This window comes from Haemaphysalis longicornis, unplaced genomic scaffold (assembly GCF_048455015.1).
Source record: "Haemaphysalis longicornis isolate Haplotype H1 unplaced genomic scaffold, Haemaphysalis longicornis Haplotype H1 scaffold_6, whole genome shotgun sequence".
NCBI lineage: Eukaryota > Metazoa > Arthropoda > Arachnida > Ixodida > Ixodidae > Haemaphysalis > Haemaphysalis longicornis.
The window spans coordinates 64,993,858-65,008,568 of record NW_027526407.1 but is presented as its reverse complement, the minus strand read 5'-3'; the positions used below and the strand labels follow the sequence as shown (position 1 = coordinate 65,008,568).

The window sequence follows — 14,711 nt, the reverse complement described above, 5'->3', positions numbered from 1 at the left end:
ATACAGTGCGCTCCAAGTGCACTATCTCCTAGGACCTGCGACGTCGCCTGACACACACTACGTCTCCAGTTATACCCCTGTTGTCCGAGTGCGGAAAACCATTGAGAGAAAGATAGAGGTAGAAAGAGAGAGAGAGGTCTTTTTAATGTGAACTGGCGAGGTCAGTCTTGCTAGTGACAAGGCTTGTTACGCCAGATGAGGGATCACTACGATGATGAGTGGTGAATGTTAGACATGACGGACACAGCAGCTGGAAGACAAACCAGAAACGTTAAAAACGAGAAACAAGGGAATGCTGCTAGCAGAGTCCGGACATAAAAATACATTTGAAAAAGGAAACCGGTTATGTAAAATCTGAAACAAAATACAAAGCAAACGGTGTAAAAAGTGGTCATGTCACTCTGGTTTCTGTCAACTCGCTCTTCGATCGACTATGTGAGTACAGTATCACCTAGAAATTTTTATAAAAGCGCGTCATCCCTATTTCATATTTGCCGCGCTTTCGAGGCGCTTTTTCAAAGAAAGTGCTACAAGTTGTGCCGCGCCTCCGCCAGATGGCGCCACGGGTCCCGCGACCGAGAGAAGACGCAGTGAAACATCCCCCTCGCGAGGGGCACGATAAAATGCAGAGAATTTCCGGGGGCGCACGACGTTAAGTAGTTTGCGTTACGTTAATGTTGTTGCACTTGTGGCAACTGCTGACGAGAGAGCGCTCGTCAGCAGTAATTTCAATGAGTCACCGATATAAGGCGCGTTCATAGCGTCCCATTCTGTGTCGGCTTTGTGGCGCAGTGGGTAGAGCACCATGTACATTGCGTTCCGCCCGCAGGGTCGAGGGATCGAAACCGGGCGCCGGATAGTATTTTTTTTTATATAGTAGGGAGGGGTGCGGTGCGGACTACGGACGTCAACGCGGGTGACATCGTGAGTTACTGAAATGCTCTGCATTTAACAAGAGAAAAAAGAGGAAGAACAATAACCCAAGACAAAGAAATAAGAGGACAACCACTGAGTTTTCAACGTCGCTTCGCCAACAAGAGGCCTGATGTCCAATTGAGATTAGATGCCACTCACATCCCACCACGTCCTGTACAGGCCTGTCAATACTGAGGCCAGCCATGAGGGGCCGGGACTCGTCCCTGCGCAGGCGGCCCCTGCTCCTGGCGCCGCCCGTGGTGGACGCCGGCCGGGCATCGGACGCCTGCAGAAGTCCCTGGCTCTGCCGCTTGTGGCGCTGCTTCTCTTCCAAGAGCTGGCGCTGCGGAAAAAACGGAAGGAACGTCACGAACAACAAGGGACCGCATAAAATTCAGAATAAAAAACGATGTGCACTCATCACAAATGTTCGATGTACAGTCATGACGTGTTCGCTTTTCATTTGTCATGAAAAGTGAACACGAAAGTACAAACAAGAACACGCAAAATCGGAGAATTTGGTTAGTGGAGATCACATATAATGACGCGGTTGTGGTGTATTTGGAATGTCACGTTTACAAACTGTAGTATCGGGGTTTTCGGGTCCCAGCACTTCGGCGATATACCACCAGGGGGCTGCGACCCGGTTATAAAAGGCGACGTCATCTGGAATAATCCCCCTCTCTCTGATTTACTCTTCAACGTGAGCGTCTGTCTCAGTCGCGCATCTTCTGGGCCGTCGCCGTCACGACACCGCACAAACTTTGCTGTTGTTGCGGAGTGATGCTGTTATGAGATGATTTGTCTGTCATAAAGTAAAAATGCGCTGTTCGTGTGTTCGCGTTCCTATTTGCGCGGTCGCATTACATTTGTTCATGAATGCACGTCTGTTGTACCAGCGTACATATTCGTAACATCGCTGGTGGTGCAACTAAAGAAACAAGAAGGGCTCCTAACCACTCGGGCTGATTAGTCAAGTGAGGGAACTATAATGTGCGACAAAAACAAACGCAGGCAAAGTCATAAACACTTTCCTTTCATCCGATATTCGCTGAACCGGGAAGCAGGCAGATAGCCATTGTCCCTCTCGAGAGGGGTAATGATCCCTAACAATTGGAATGCGCTGACAACGTTCTAACGGACAGAGATTCTCGTAAGGCCAGTCATAGATTGTATTACGGGCGAATCACATTAGGGGCTCGGGCTGTCGGCGTCTTATGTCATCGTCGTAGTATTCTCATGGGGTCACGGTACTAAAACACCGGGACACTCGCTTTCCAACGCCTCGCGCTAGAATGTTTCATCTCCATGGGCAAAAACCCGTACTAAAAGAACACACCGGGACACTCATTTCTCGTTCGCGCTTTCTTGGTTGCTTCTATTTCGCTCTGTACTCGCTTTAACTTTAAAATTTGCAGTTCTCCGTTTCGAATTTCAATTCTCCTCCGTGTTAGTGATTGGGATGTAGTCTATATCAGCGCGCGCCGCGTGGCAAGAGGGAGACTGACAATCTTTGGATACACCGATACACTGCATCCTTCGCCCCTCCCCAGTTTTCACGTTAGTGGAGATGGCGCCGTTTTTTTATTTGTACATCAAAGAATCAGAGCCGAGCGCAATACGACGCTTTTTTTTTCAACCCGACACCTCCCCGCCGCTCTCAGCAAATATGCGCTACCTACACTCCCTTGCTCAACTGTTCACTCCACGACTACACAGCTCGTCAAACCACAGCCGGCCAATCCAGTGACCCGTGTTGTGTAACGAAAAGTTCGCGCGGGAAATTTTGCAACCAGGAATATGGAAATTCTTGTCCAAAGTCCGCATCGTCGCCGACATTTGCGAGTAACACCACCTTGCTAAAGAGGCCACATAAGTGACACCCAGGTCCTCGTACACGCCAGCTGATTAGCCGTGGAAGATTTAGCTGCTCTGACCGCGCCACCAAGGCTTTTGTTATTAAGCGTGCATTATGGAGGGATCCGTAAGGCCACACACTTCCGAGGCTTTCTTCTGATCTGATAGGTGTTAAGCCCCGGCCTGCAAAAGAAAACTATGCGTCCTGTGCTGCAAGCCAACGAAACGACTTCCATACAGCGAAAAGGCTTCCACACTACTTCATTAAAATTAAACGAATGACAAAACCTTCTCTCTGTATTAAGTCCGAGGTTTGGAAGTGAGACAGTCTTAACAAGCTCGCATCATTTCCTTACCGCCAGCGAGCTTTCAAGAAAACAAAGATAGATGATAATGTGGAGCGAAGGCTGTCCACAAACATAAGGGGTGTTGGTTGGCACTGCGAGATGTGATTGGAAATGCAGTTCGCCAAGGGAAAACCGAAACCCGCTGGGCCTGGCCGGAACGAGTCACGCTCCAGTTTCCAGAGCCGCTGATTAAAAGAGCTTTGATTTGTGAGCCCTGGCCGCACCGCAGCCCAGCATGTTGCCACCGAAAAGGACACTGGAGCCTGCATCCTGCGACGGGTATACTGCACAAGTGAATGCGAATGCGCGGGAACTGGCGTCAGCGACGCCACCGGAGCAGCTTTATTCGATTTGCGCCCACCGAGTACCGAAGGAGAGGAATATGATATATTTCATAGAACTTACAGACGGGAAAAAAAGAAAAGGGGCCAAGCCTTTGTTGTGAGATGTATTCAGGCCATTCTCCCTGAAAAATGTCACGCCGCAGGATGTCGGAAGCAGTGAACGAACGTTTTGCTACTTGAAGAATGATGTCCTTCGAGGTGGCGATGACAGTTCGGTTCAATACTGCGTCGAAGTGTTGATTAAAGTCAACCCTATACCGTCCCCGTTTATTATCTGTGTTAGGGTTGATTGTAGGCTTTTAACGCGCCGACACAACGCAGGCGATGAGGCGCGCCATAGTGGAGGGCTCCTGATTAATTTGGACCACCTGTGGATCTTTAACGTGCGCCGAAATCTCGTACACACGGGCGTTTTTGCTTTTCGCCTCCATCAGAAAAGCGGCCGCCGCGGCCAGGAATCGAACCCGCGTCCTCGTGCTCAGCAGCCGAACTCTGTGTTAAGGAAGAACTGTATGCACTCCATTGCTTCTAATGAGCTGGTCATTGACTCCGCTTATCATTTCATGCTGTTACGTTACTCATTATGTGGAATAATACGTGAGTGGTGGATTGTTGACAGTACGTGGACGGCGTTTATGAGCATGGCTATGACAATTCGTGTTGGCCGGATACGTATGCGCGCGAAGAAATATTCCCTTCGTACCCCGCATGCTTCCTGTACCAAGGTAAAATCTACCTTCTCAAAAACATGTACACTTGAGCAAGATCCATGAGGACCTCGGAAAGAGTCATTAAGCCATCTACAGTCTTCCTCTCTCTTCACGGTGTAAGACAACGCAATAGATATGTTCGGGCACCACCACCTCTACAGTCTCAGCCACTGCGATGGCTATCAGCCATCGCAGTGGCTGATAGCCATCGCTGATAGCATAGCCAGCTGTTTTCAGCATCAATGCTAGAAAGAGCGGATGCAGTTGTAGGAGAGATATCTCGGGGTGCACAGGTCAAAGTAAAGAAAAAAATTCCCCCGCATTTCCCCGAGGGGGAGAATGTGAAAGTGCGAATGCACGGTTGTCGGCCCGCTTGCGGCGCTTGCGCTCGGCCCCCGCAGCCCACCGCCTCGCCGCCTTCTCTTCCATCTCTTCCATCGGGTTTGTAGTATCACGTGTACACCACGCAGTTATCAAGCCGCTATAACGCCGCTGAGTCGCCAACGCACGCCGCTGACGACGTAGTTTGAATGCGTTAAAGATATAAGGCGCGTCACTAACGCTGATATCACGTCGCGTCCGTGGCTTGGTCGGTAGAGCGTCGCGCTGCGGCCGCAAAGTCCGCGGATCGAAACCTGGCGCCGGATGCTGTTTCTTTATAGAGGAGCACTGCGGACGCCGACGCCGACGCCGGCGGTGGATGGTTTGGGGTCGCTTATAAAAAACGTTTCGTTTCATTCAGGCATTCGTCAGGTTCCGCAATACAGAACAGTCCGCAAGGTTGTTTTTGGTGTTTCAACATTTACTTAAAATAAATGTTTAAATAAATTGGTGTCCGCTGGCTTGTGTGCCAGCGGACAAAAAGAGGGGAGGAAGTGGAGGTGGGAATTCAGTCCTAATAGAGGTAGTCTTCAAAAGACATCACTTATAAATCATGTTCGCCGCTTCTAAATTGTCCTTACTAGGCCGATTTTTGTAGCATAAATGATGACGCCCCAGACAGTACTGTGTGACAAAGGTCACTCTGAGGCCATGTGACCTACAGCGATCGAAGGAAGGAAGGAAGGAAGGAAGATGTAGAAGTAAGGCAGGAAAGCTAACCTGGCTAGAGCCTAGTTTGCTATCCTGCACGTGGGGAAGGGTACGTAGGCAAAAAATAGAAAGGAGAGAATGAAGAAAAATTGAAGCAGACAGGTATGCCCAGTGCTGGAACACTATACATTCGATGTTCACGTGAGCCTGTGCGATGATTCTCTGAGGATAACGGCGGTGCGTTCAGACGACATCACAAAATTATTTTGAGGGACGTCGAGGGCTACCACGCGCCCCGTTTTTACGGGTCATTGGAGACCTGGACGAGCTGAGCGTCCAGATGTGGTATTAAGGTGTTGTCTTGGTATTTTTAGTCTATCTTCGTGTAGATATCGATCATGCTTGTATAGGCTTCAGCAGAAAGCAGCAGTGGCATGTATATTCGCTGTTCCAGCATCCATTTTCGAAAAAAATTGAAGCAACATTTATTTCACCAGGGGCTCTCAGAAAAGACTAAAATGTGCAATTATTCTCCGAACTCGTGATCTCCACTAAGCTAGATAGTAACACAAGTTCTATTGAACTAAAATGGGGTGTTGGGCTACATGGCCCCCCATCTACTATGTATGATGGCAAAATAAATGATTTGATTTGATTTGATTTGATTTGAGACGTATAAAAAACAGTGCGTACAACGGGACAACAGAGCCAAGCACCACCCACAGCACGTTCCGTAACTGCCCACCATTTTGTCCCGAATGACACACTATATTGTGTACGTAATGAAGAACACCACGTGGAGCACTGCAGTCAGATTTAGACAGCAAACGTGGCTTCGCCACTAGTCTCTCGTAGAGGAAACCGTTCTCGGTGTAACTGTACGCGCATATTCAACAAGAGGCGAATTCGAGGGGGACGCTACATCCTCCCCTAGACAGCACTTGGGCCACCGCCCACGCCCTACGCCCCGTTCCCCCGCTTTTTAACAGCGTTAGCTGTTTAGCACATCGTTACTGTTTCCTGTCCACACTAAAAATACCAAGAAAAAGCTGAGCGCGCAGACGTGAGCGCGTGCATCGCGGCGACCACGCGGAAGTTATAAAAGCCAAGAAAATGCCGCTCCCTCGTGTGTGCGTGCCTCGCAACGACCTGCCCAGCGTCCCCGACGCACGTTTGTCAAACCAAGCGTACCCACCTAGGGAGGTTGGCCAAGATTGTGGCGACCTCCCGGCAGATAAAAAAAAAACAAGAAAGAGCAGAGCGCTCGTGTGGGCGTGCCTCACGGCAGCCTCCCAGCATCCCCAGCGCACGTTTGTCAAGCCAAGCATACACACTTAGGAAGATTCGCCAAGATTGGCCCAAAAAAACTCCAGCGTTCGCCGTAATCATGTCAACACTTACTCGGAACGAGAAAGACACGTCATAGCGTACGCTCCTCCAAGGTGACGTCCAATTGATTTTTGCTTCCAAAGAAAATGTGGGAAGCTCACACATATAGCCGCAACGAAGGAGTAAAGATCGTTGCGGCAGCGAAGCAGAAGCAAATCGACTGCAGTCGTAAATTTAAACCGTCGTGATGGTCGGGAAGGGGAGCGTACAGCTTCACTTATTTCAAGTCTTACGCGTTAGTGTGAGCTTCCTTAATTTTTTTTAACACCAAAGTGTTTGATGCCGGGATCCACCAAGATCTGACGGGCGTCATACCTCTCACGGAAATGACATCGCTAGAAAAACGCGGCTGCGTCAGGATTCGATCCGGGTGCCCCGTCGCCGCAACGGGAGGTGCCAGACGCTCCACCGACTCCGCTACGAGCTGAAGCGCAGGTAGGCGTATAAACGCCAGAGTTACTGGATATATGTATTGAAAACTCTGTATGAATGCGCCATATATCTTTCCTGTAACCTCCTCTAGTTCGATGGTGCTGCCGTCTACGAGAGGTGAAGCGAAGTAGTGCATCGCGATGCTAATGAACGACGACAGTTGGCGCCAGCTGAGCTCGTCGCAACGCAACCGTCTGCCGTACACTCCACGCAGCAGGGACGCAGTGGTCGCACATTTGCGAAAGCGACGCGATAGCATGTCGTCGCTCGCCAAGCACACCCGCAAGACAGCCCCGCAAATCGTGCTCTTTCGCTGCAGCGGACCCTGAGTTAAAACGATTCGCTGGCAACCCGTTCGGTTTCGTTCGCATGGTTTGCGAGCGCGTGTGGTTTCATTCGTGTTTACGCAGTGCTCCGGCGCCTGCAATCCAGTGTCTAATGTTTATAAGTCTGACGGTGCCATAGCGACGAAATATGAATAGCGATGTGCAAGTTCATATCACCGCAGAATAAACATTCAACTGATCCTGTGAAGGCACATCTCACTTTCGTGTTTTACCGATTCTAATGAAAGAGGGATCAACCTCTTTTTTTATTGTTTGCTCTACGGGCCATACTCTAAGATATTCGCCGCCACTGCACCTAACCCTATCATTCGACCTCCACCCAAGTGTCACTTTGCACTTCCTTTAAGAACGACCTCGTTTGCATTCAAGCAAGCTGGCTTACGTCTATTGAGTGTTATGTTAGGATTTCGAAAGTGGATTATAATGGTATCTTGCAAATCTGGCAGAACAGAGAGGGATTGCAGACGATTTCGATGGTTGACAAGGAGCAGGCTTAAGTTTAGGGAACTTTGGAGGAGTAGTGGTTTTCGGGGATTTAGCAAGCTTGGTCTTGACACTTTTACCATTATGTGCTTCCAGAGCAGGTTCCTGCGTGGACGTGGTATTTACAACAAAACAAAATTTTAAGTGGATTTAAATAGCTTGCAACCAAAGTTGGCTATGCGAAGAGCCCAATGTGCAACTTAATTAAAATATATTGGAAGTTTCAAAGTAGCCCAAAAGAAAATTAGAACGTTGATAGCGGGGCCAAGTAACATCTTCATGACAGGAACAAAATCTCACTGAGATAAGCGCAAGTCGGAAGAGGAAAATGCTTTCAAAAGAAACTACGCTGTCCGAAACTTGTCGTTGTTGTGTCGTAGCTTTTGTTTTTTATCGTGCTTCATTTATGTTTGCACTTATTTTTTGAATGCTTATGGTAGTTTTGTGCGTTGCTGATTCTGGTTGTTTTGTTTGCTGTCTGTGTAGGTAATAAATTTTAGTAAATGCGTAAATAAATTCTTTTTGTTTATTTTCCTGCAGGGAAATTTTTCGTTAATGCTTGATTGCAGCCTTACTTGCAAGCTCTTGCTGCTGCTATGGTTATTTCGTTGTCGTTGCAGGTCTTTCATTCATTGTATCGGTTCTTTTGAGAATTTTCGGGGACATTTCCATTCTATTTTCTGCCGTTGACGCGGCCAATTTGGTATTTAATCCTTCGAAAATATTAATTCGTTTAAAAATTCATTAGTCAATTTTTTCGAACTTGCGTCTGTAGCTGGGGTTGCGAACATTCGGGTGTACTGTGCACGGTCTTTATAAATTTCTTGCAGTTAGGCAAGACGCCGTCTATAAACAAAGGCGCAAAATTAACGCCGGCAGCCCGGCAACCGGAAAGGTTAATGAAGCCCATCGGCGGAAGAAAGAAAAAAACAGCAAAGACGAACCATGGAATGTAATGGCCGCTGGTATCCAGTAAGTTAACGACTAATGTCTTTTTAAGTGTTCTTGGCCTGCCGTGAGTTCCTTCCTCACTGCACAGCATCCGTTATTTGCCGGATTCACTTTCGGACTTCGTTTAAAAAAGCGAGATAAGTTCATGCTCCGCGGTATTAAACCGGACGTGTTAGCGACGCAAAGGCAGGAACTCTGAGTGAGAAACTCGCGTACTCTCCTCCCGCGATTCCTCTCTTTATTTTCAATAAACCCAACAAAACTCGAAAGTGGCGCGCCCTGGCGTTTCTCCTTAAGCCCCTCGTCTGAAGCATTCCAGCGCCCCAAGCATAAGAACAGAAAGCACTACATTCGAATTTCCAATACAGAAATGGCAGAAACGACGACGACAGTACAAAAGCTGAGTTCCAAGACGAGGTTTTTTGCTATTATACGCCATTCCAGTCCCCCCTGCCCTGGACATTCGAAATTACATTCGGAAGTGCCCGAGGCGCTGTAATTACTCCGTAGAGGGCTATCCCCGAAAGAAGTACAAAAAATCACTGCTGATGATTCGTGGAGTAATGATATAGAAAAAGAAAATGCGGAACGCAGATGGGTACAAGTATAAGGACACGCCGGTCGGTCCATTAGACAGTGCAGGCTCTAATGAGCCGTAATTGCATCTGATTAAACTCGTTTCAGGGGTCGACCGGAGCGCTTTGCAGCAGCGCGTACGCCCGCGGAGTCCCAAAGCTTATCTCGCTCCGAGATTCGGTGGCGTACACGTAAGTTAAGCGAGAGTGTGTGCACGGCGCGTGGTAGTTTCTAGCGCGTTGTTGCATGGTAGGTTTTAACGCGTCCAGGGGTAAATATCCGCGAGGAACGGCGTCATCGCGCTGTGCTTACGTGCATCACAGCCGCGGAGGTTGCCCAACCAGAGGAAATTGGAGAAACAAAACACAACACAAAAGCCCGAGTTCCACCTTGCGTGGAGCTAACAGGCTTTAGAGTCGACGCTTTGTCAACAACGGCTTTCTAGCGTACTCCAGTGGGTCGATAATGTTTTAGCAGGAACACGCTTGTTGTCGCGGAAGCACAGAATGGGGGGAAAAGAACCTGTTGTTCGGGCAAACTTTAGATGCGAAGGCCTGTAGTAAATCGAACAAGAGGTAGTCACAAAAAAAAGACACCAGCGACTTGCTTCTTCGCCTAAGTGTTCACTTAACTGGTAATTTTCTCTTGAACACGAAAGTCACGTTCTTGTGCAATTTCGCTTCCGGTTTGTTCGTTTGTTTGTTTTTGTTTTTGTTTTAGTTTTGTATCTCTTGTTGCTGTTGCCGGCAGGCTAAATGTTCAACCAGGTAATTTCCAACTTTGTACGTGAACTCAGCTCTTTCTGAGTACAGCTTCTGCGACTGAAAGCTGGACCATGTACTCGTTGTTGCTTTTTTTTAATATTGATTCATCTTTCCTCTTTCGATGCGCTGCATTATACTTACAAGCCTCATGTATCGCATGAACATGGTAGTGATTTATCTCTGCTCAGTATTTTTATCAACAAAATACAAGTTCCACAACAAAGCTACTGGTCGCGCTAACCAGCGAAGCCCAAATGCACACACGTTAGGAGCCTCTATACAGTATATATAAAAAGAAAAGCGTTGCGTCCACACATCTTACCTTAACCGCACAAAGATGAACTAACTTTTTTTTCTATTTCCATTAAAGTCGTTCTCTCTCTGCGCTAATGTTTTTCAATTCGCTTTAGATTTTTCATTCCATTTCTTCATCCCTACCTGAGCTCTAAAGGACTTTGTCACCCTCCTCGCCGCTACAAACAGTAATGAAACCAGCACTAATAACACACATAATTCCCGTCAGCTTCAAAAAAAAACCCCGACATGCCCCCGCGGGAGGGGCACGAGTAAATGCAGAGCATTAGCGGCGTTACGCGCGTGGCGGTGGCGATGGGTGTTGTAATGGTGGTGGTAGGGTTGTTGTTGTTGTTGTTGTTGGTATGATTGGGGAGAGAGAGAACGAGACGAGTATTAGGTAACGTCAAGTGTTATCCCCGCACATACCCGATTTTATCTGGTTCGAAAGAAATTGACAGCGAGAGCGAACGCCGAGAACCGCCCCATCACGGCACGACCGCGACACGACAACGTCACGACTACGTCACGATCACGCCACAACTGTTGTTGCTCCCGCGCCAAACTACGACATATGCGCACCCCACCTGTTGCTGAACGCGATCCGAGCACGCAGAGAACATGCGAGGAACAGCGGAGAGCAGGCGAGGAGGAGTGGGGGAGAGGGCGCACCTGGAACGGCTGTTGCGGACGCCGAGGCACGCCAACGCCGCGTGACATCGTGAGTTAAAGAAATGCTCTGCATTTAATAAAATCTCCAACGACAAGCTTTCACACTGCCATTGCCTAGCCGGTGCAAGACCACGCCACCTCCCTCTCCTGATCTCGAGTTTGCCTTGTTCATTCTTTTCCACGGCTTTCTAATTCCTTACTTGCTTTGGAAAGTTCGTGTTCCACCGCAGCACAATAGGAACATATCACGCAGCCTCTCTTTCTCTTTCCTTTCTCTTTTTTTGTCTATGTACCCTTTCCCACGTGCAGGATAGCAAACTAGGCTCTAGCCAGGTTAGCTTTCCTGCCTTCCTTCTACATCTTTCCTTCCTTCCTCCTCTCTATCTCTCTCTCCCTATATATATATATATATATATATATAAATATATATATATATATATATATATATATATATATATATATATATATATATATATATATTAGTTCATCAAAACGTTTTTCTGGCGAAAAGATTACCTATACAATTAAGTAGCCACACCGAACAACATAGCAATATTCATTCTTAAGTTTCGGCCAGGGACCGGGCTTTCTCAAAACGTTAGAATAAATACAGTACTTATTCTGTCGTTTATTCTAAAGTTTTGTTCTCACTGGTCCCCGGTCGAAACATTAGAATAAGTACATCCATTCCAACGTTTCTACCGGCGACCGATTTTTTAGAAAGCCCGGTCCCCGGTCGGAACGTTAGATTAAATATTGTTACGTTTTTCGGTGTCACTACTTAAGGGTGTGGGTAATATTATAGCCAGTAACCGTTTTACTGAACTCTCTCTCTCTCTCTCTCTCTATATATATATATATATATATATATATATATATATATATATATAATCATCGTTTATTATCAAGGAGTACGTACAGAAGAAAATGGGGTCGCCAAAGCCTACAGGTGGGCTTGTGCGGCGTCGCCCGGCCGCAACGGCCTTCACTTCTGCAAAAAAGACTCTTTGACAGTGGTAACTGAATAGGAAGGTAAAAAAAAGGCAATCAAACAAAAGAGAAAAGATAAAAAGAAAAAAAAGAGAAAGGAAAAAAAAGAGAGAAGACGGAAAATTAAAGCTAGGAAAGAAAAAAGGAAAGCAAACAACAACCGACAAACCAAAGAGACAAAGACAAACATACAAACAGAGATACAATAAATCAACATGGGTTTCAGCTACATGGATGGCATTTTCCTCATCACAAGAAAACAATTAGAGAACAAAGAAATAGCTACCAATCACCGCATACACATACATACTTCAGCATATTTCCAATGCCAGTGTAGCAGCACGCAAGCATTTCCGTGTTGTTGAAGAGAACAATTTGTCAGGCAATTCGTTGAAGATAGCAGGAACATAATATGGCCGCGCAGCCATTCCGTAATGGGTACGGACCCTTGGCGTCATATATCGAGGTATGTGCCGCAGAGGTATAGGTTTAACATTGGGAGTTCGGTAATCCGTACACCAGAAATATTTTAGCACGACGATTTGCTTAAACAATGTATCGACTGACGGTAGACCACTTGCCTTAAATACACTGTTCGAATCCGGCACGTGTGACTTATAAAGAACACTCTTGGCAATGTTTTTTAAAATACGGTTAACCCTCTTTTTCCAGGTAGCGGAGCAGTTGAAAAAACAGCACATGCCATAACGAAGAACACTATAACCCAAAGTTTGAGCTAGTATTTTTCGAACAGAGAAAGGCAGAAACACTTTTAAGTTATACAGCATACAGGCAATAGTTCTAAGCTTTTTACATATATGAGCCATGTGTGTGTTCCACGAAAGATCCCCATCAAAATGTACACCTAGGTATTTAACAGACGCGACACAGAAAATACGGGCACAGGAACAAGATGCACAATTTGATGAGTGTATTGTAATGAAGCAGTCGTTCGGCACTGTTTTCCGTCGATTTCGGAAACAAACAAGCCGACTTTTTACAGGGTTGATTGTTATTAAATTTGCTTCAAACCAATCGGCTACCCTTCTGGTATCGGCTTGAAGATTTGAGAGAGCGAGAGAATAACCAGAGGTGCCAGATACCAGCAGGGTGTCATCAGCGTACTGATAGATTTTCGAAGTTTTAACAACACTAGCTAAGTCATGAACATACAAATTAAAAAGAAGAGGTGACAAGATAGACCCTTGCGGGACACCTCTCTTAAGTCTGATACTATCACTCAGCACTGACCCAAGTGAGACCACTTGAGAACGATCCCGAAGGTAATTTTGAAGCAATATATATATATATATATATATATATATATATATATATATATATATATATATATATACATTTAGGCGGCAGTTCTACGAACACTAACTAGCGCATTCAAAAGGCACTAGCTCAATGAACTTCCCTTCGACTGTGTGCCCACCTCAGGTCCCAAGCAGACGCGACCATGTTCGTCCAACCACCATACCTTACCACCCTCCCGGCTCGTACAATGAGCAGACGTTTTCGCCATTCATTGTCGCCCCCCGAATAACAACGAGGCATCGACTTGGTGTAACCGCTCGAAGAGCCAAGTCCGCTGTTGTCGACACCTTCTGGCCAATTCGGCGAGCGCTCCGGTCGATTCACAGTGGGTCGTGTTGATCGTCCCTCAGCGGCCAAAGCGTTGTTCCCCTGCCCAGTCTCTGTTTACTTGCCGTCGGACATGGTACACCACTCAGCCCCGAGTCCACGTGACTGGAGAAGCAGATCGCAGCTTCTGGAGAACGAGTGCATGGCCGATTGACGAAATTCACTTCGATTTCACTGCTCCTGAGCGCTCACCCTAGTTTTCGTCTGCGCGGTACTAAAAAAAAAGTCTGGGTGGCTGCAACACCAGGGTGCTGAGAATATTTAAAGTCATGATTGATTGATTGATTGATTGATTGATTGATTGATTGATTGATTGATTGATTGAGTGAGTGAGTGAGTGAGTGAGTGAGTGAGTGAGTGAGTGAGTGAGTGAGTGAGTGAGTGAGTGAGTGAGTGAGTGAGTGAGTGAGTGAGTGAGTGAGTGAGTGAGTGAGTGAGTGAGTGATTTACAGAGCTGGTGCCATTATGTAATGATTGAGAGTCGTGCTGATTTGTCAAACTTTGACCCATTTCTGCTTAGTATTTGACCAGCTACTGCTTACTTAAATTGCTTGTTCACTCATTTAAATGATTTATTTTTATGTATTGCTGGTACGCTGTGAAGCTTGACCCAATAACTGAGGGCGTACGTGCTGCCTGAATACAAAACGAATTCTTATTATCGATAAGCCTGAAATTGATTTTGATTGATTATTAGGTTATAACGCGCCGACGCTACGCAAGCGATGAGGCGCGCAGTAGTGGAGGGCTCCCGATTAATTTTGGCTACCTGCGGAACTTTAACGTGCGCTGAAATCTCAACACAAGGGCGTTTTTGCTTTTCGCCTCGATCAGAAAAGCGGCCGCAGCGGCCGAAAATCGAAGCTTGAAATCAGCTTTCCTGAGCTTGAAGTGGCAGCTACCGTTTCCGTTTTTGAGATTACAGCGAAATCAAAGCGCCCGAAATGGACGCCGGGTAGCT

General features: G+C 46.9%; 1 protein-coding gene across 2 annotated transcripts in view; it reads right to left on the bottom strand.

Annotated features, from left to right (window-relative positions):
* Positions 1 to 14,711, bottom strand: part of Ktub (Tub domain-containing protein ktub) — a 165,984-nt gene that overhangs the window by 41,536 nt on the left and 109,737 nt on the right. For both annotated transcript variants that reach the window (XM_077674638.1, XM_077674639.1), the window contains one exon: positions 1,075 to 1,258. In XM_077674638.1, coding sequence (XP_077530764.1) covers positions 1,075 to 1,258 — 184 coding nt within the window. The remainder of the gene's footprint in view (positions 1 to 1,074; positions 1,259 to 14,711) is intronic.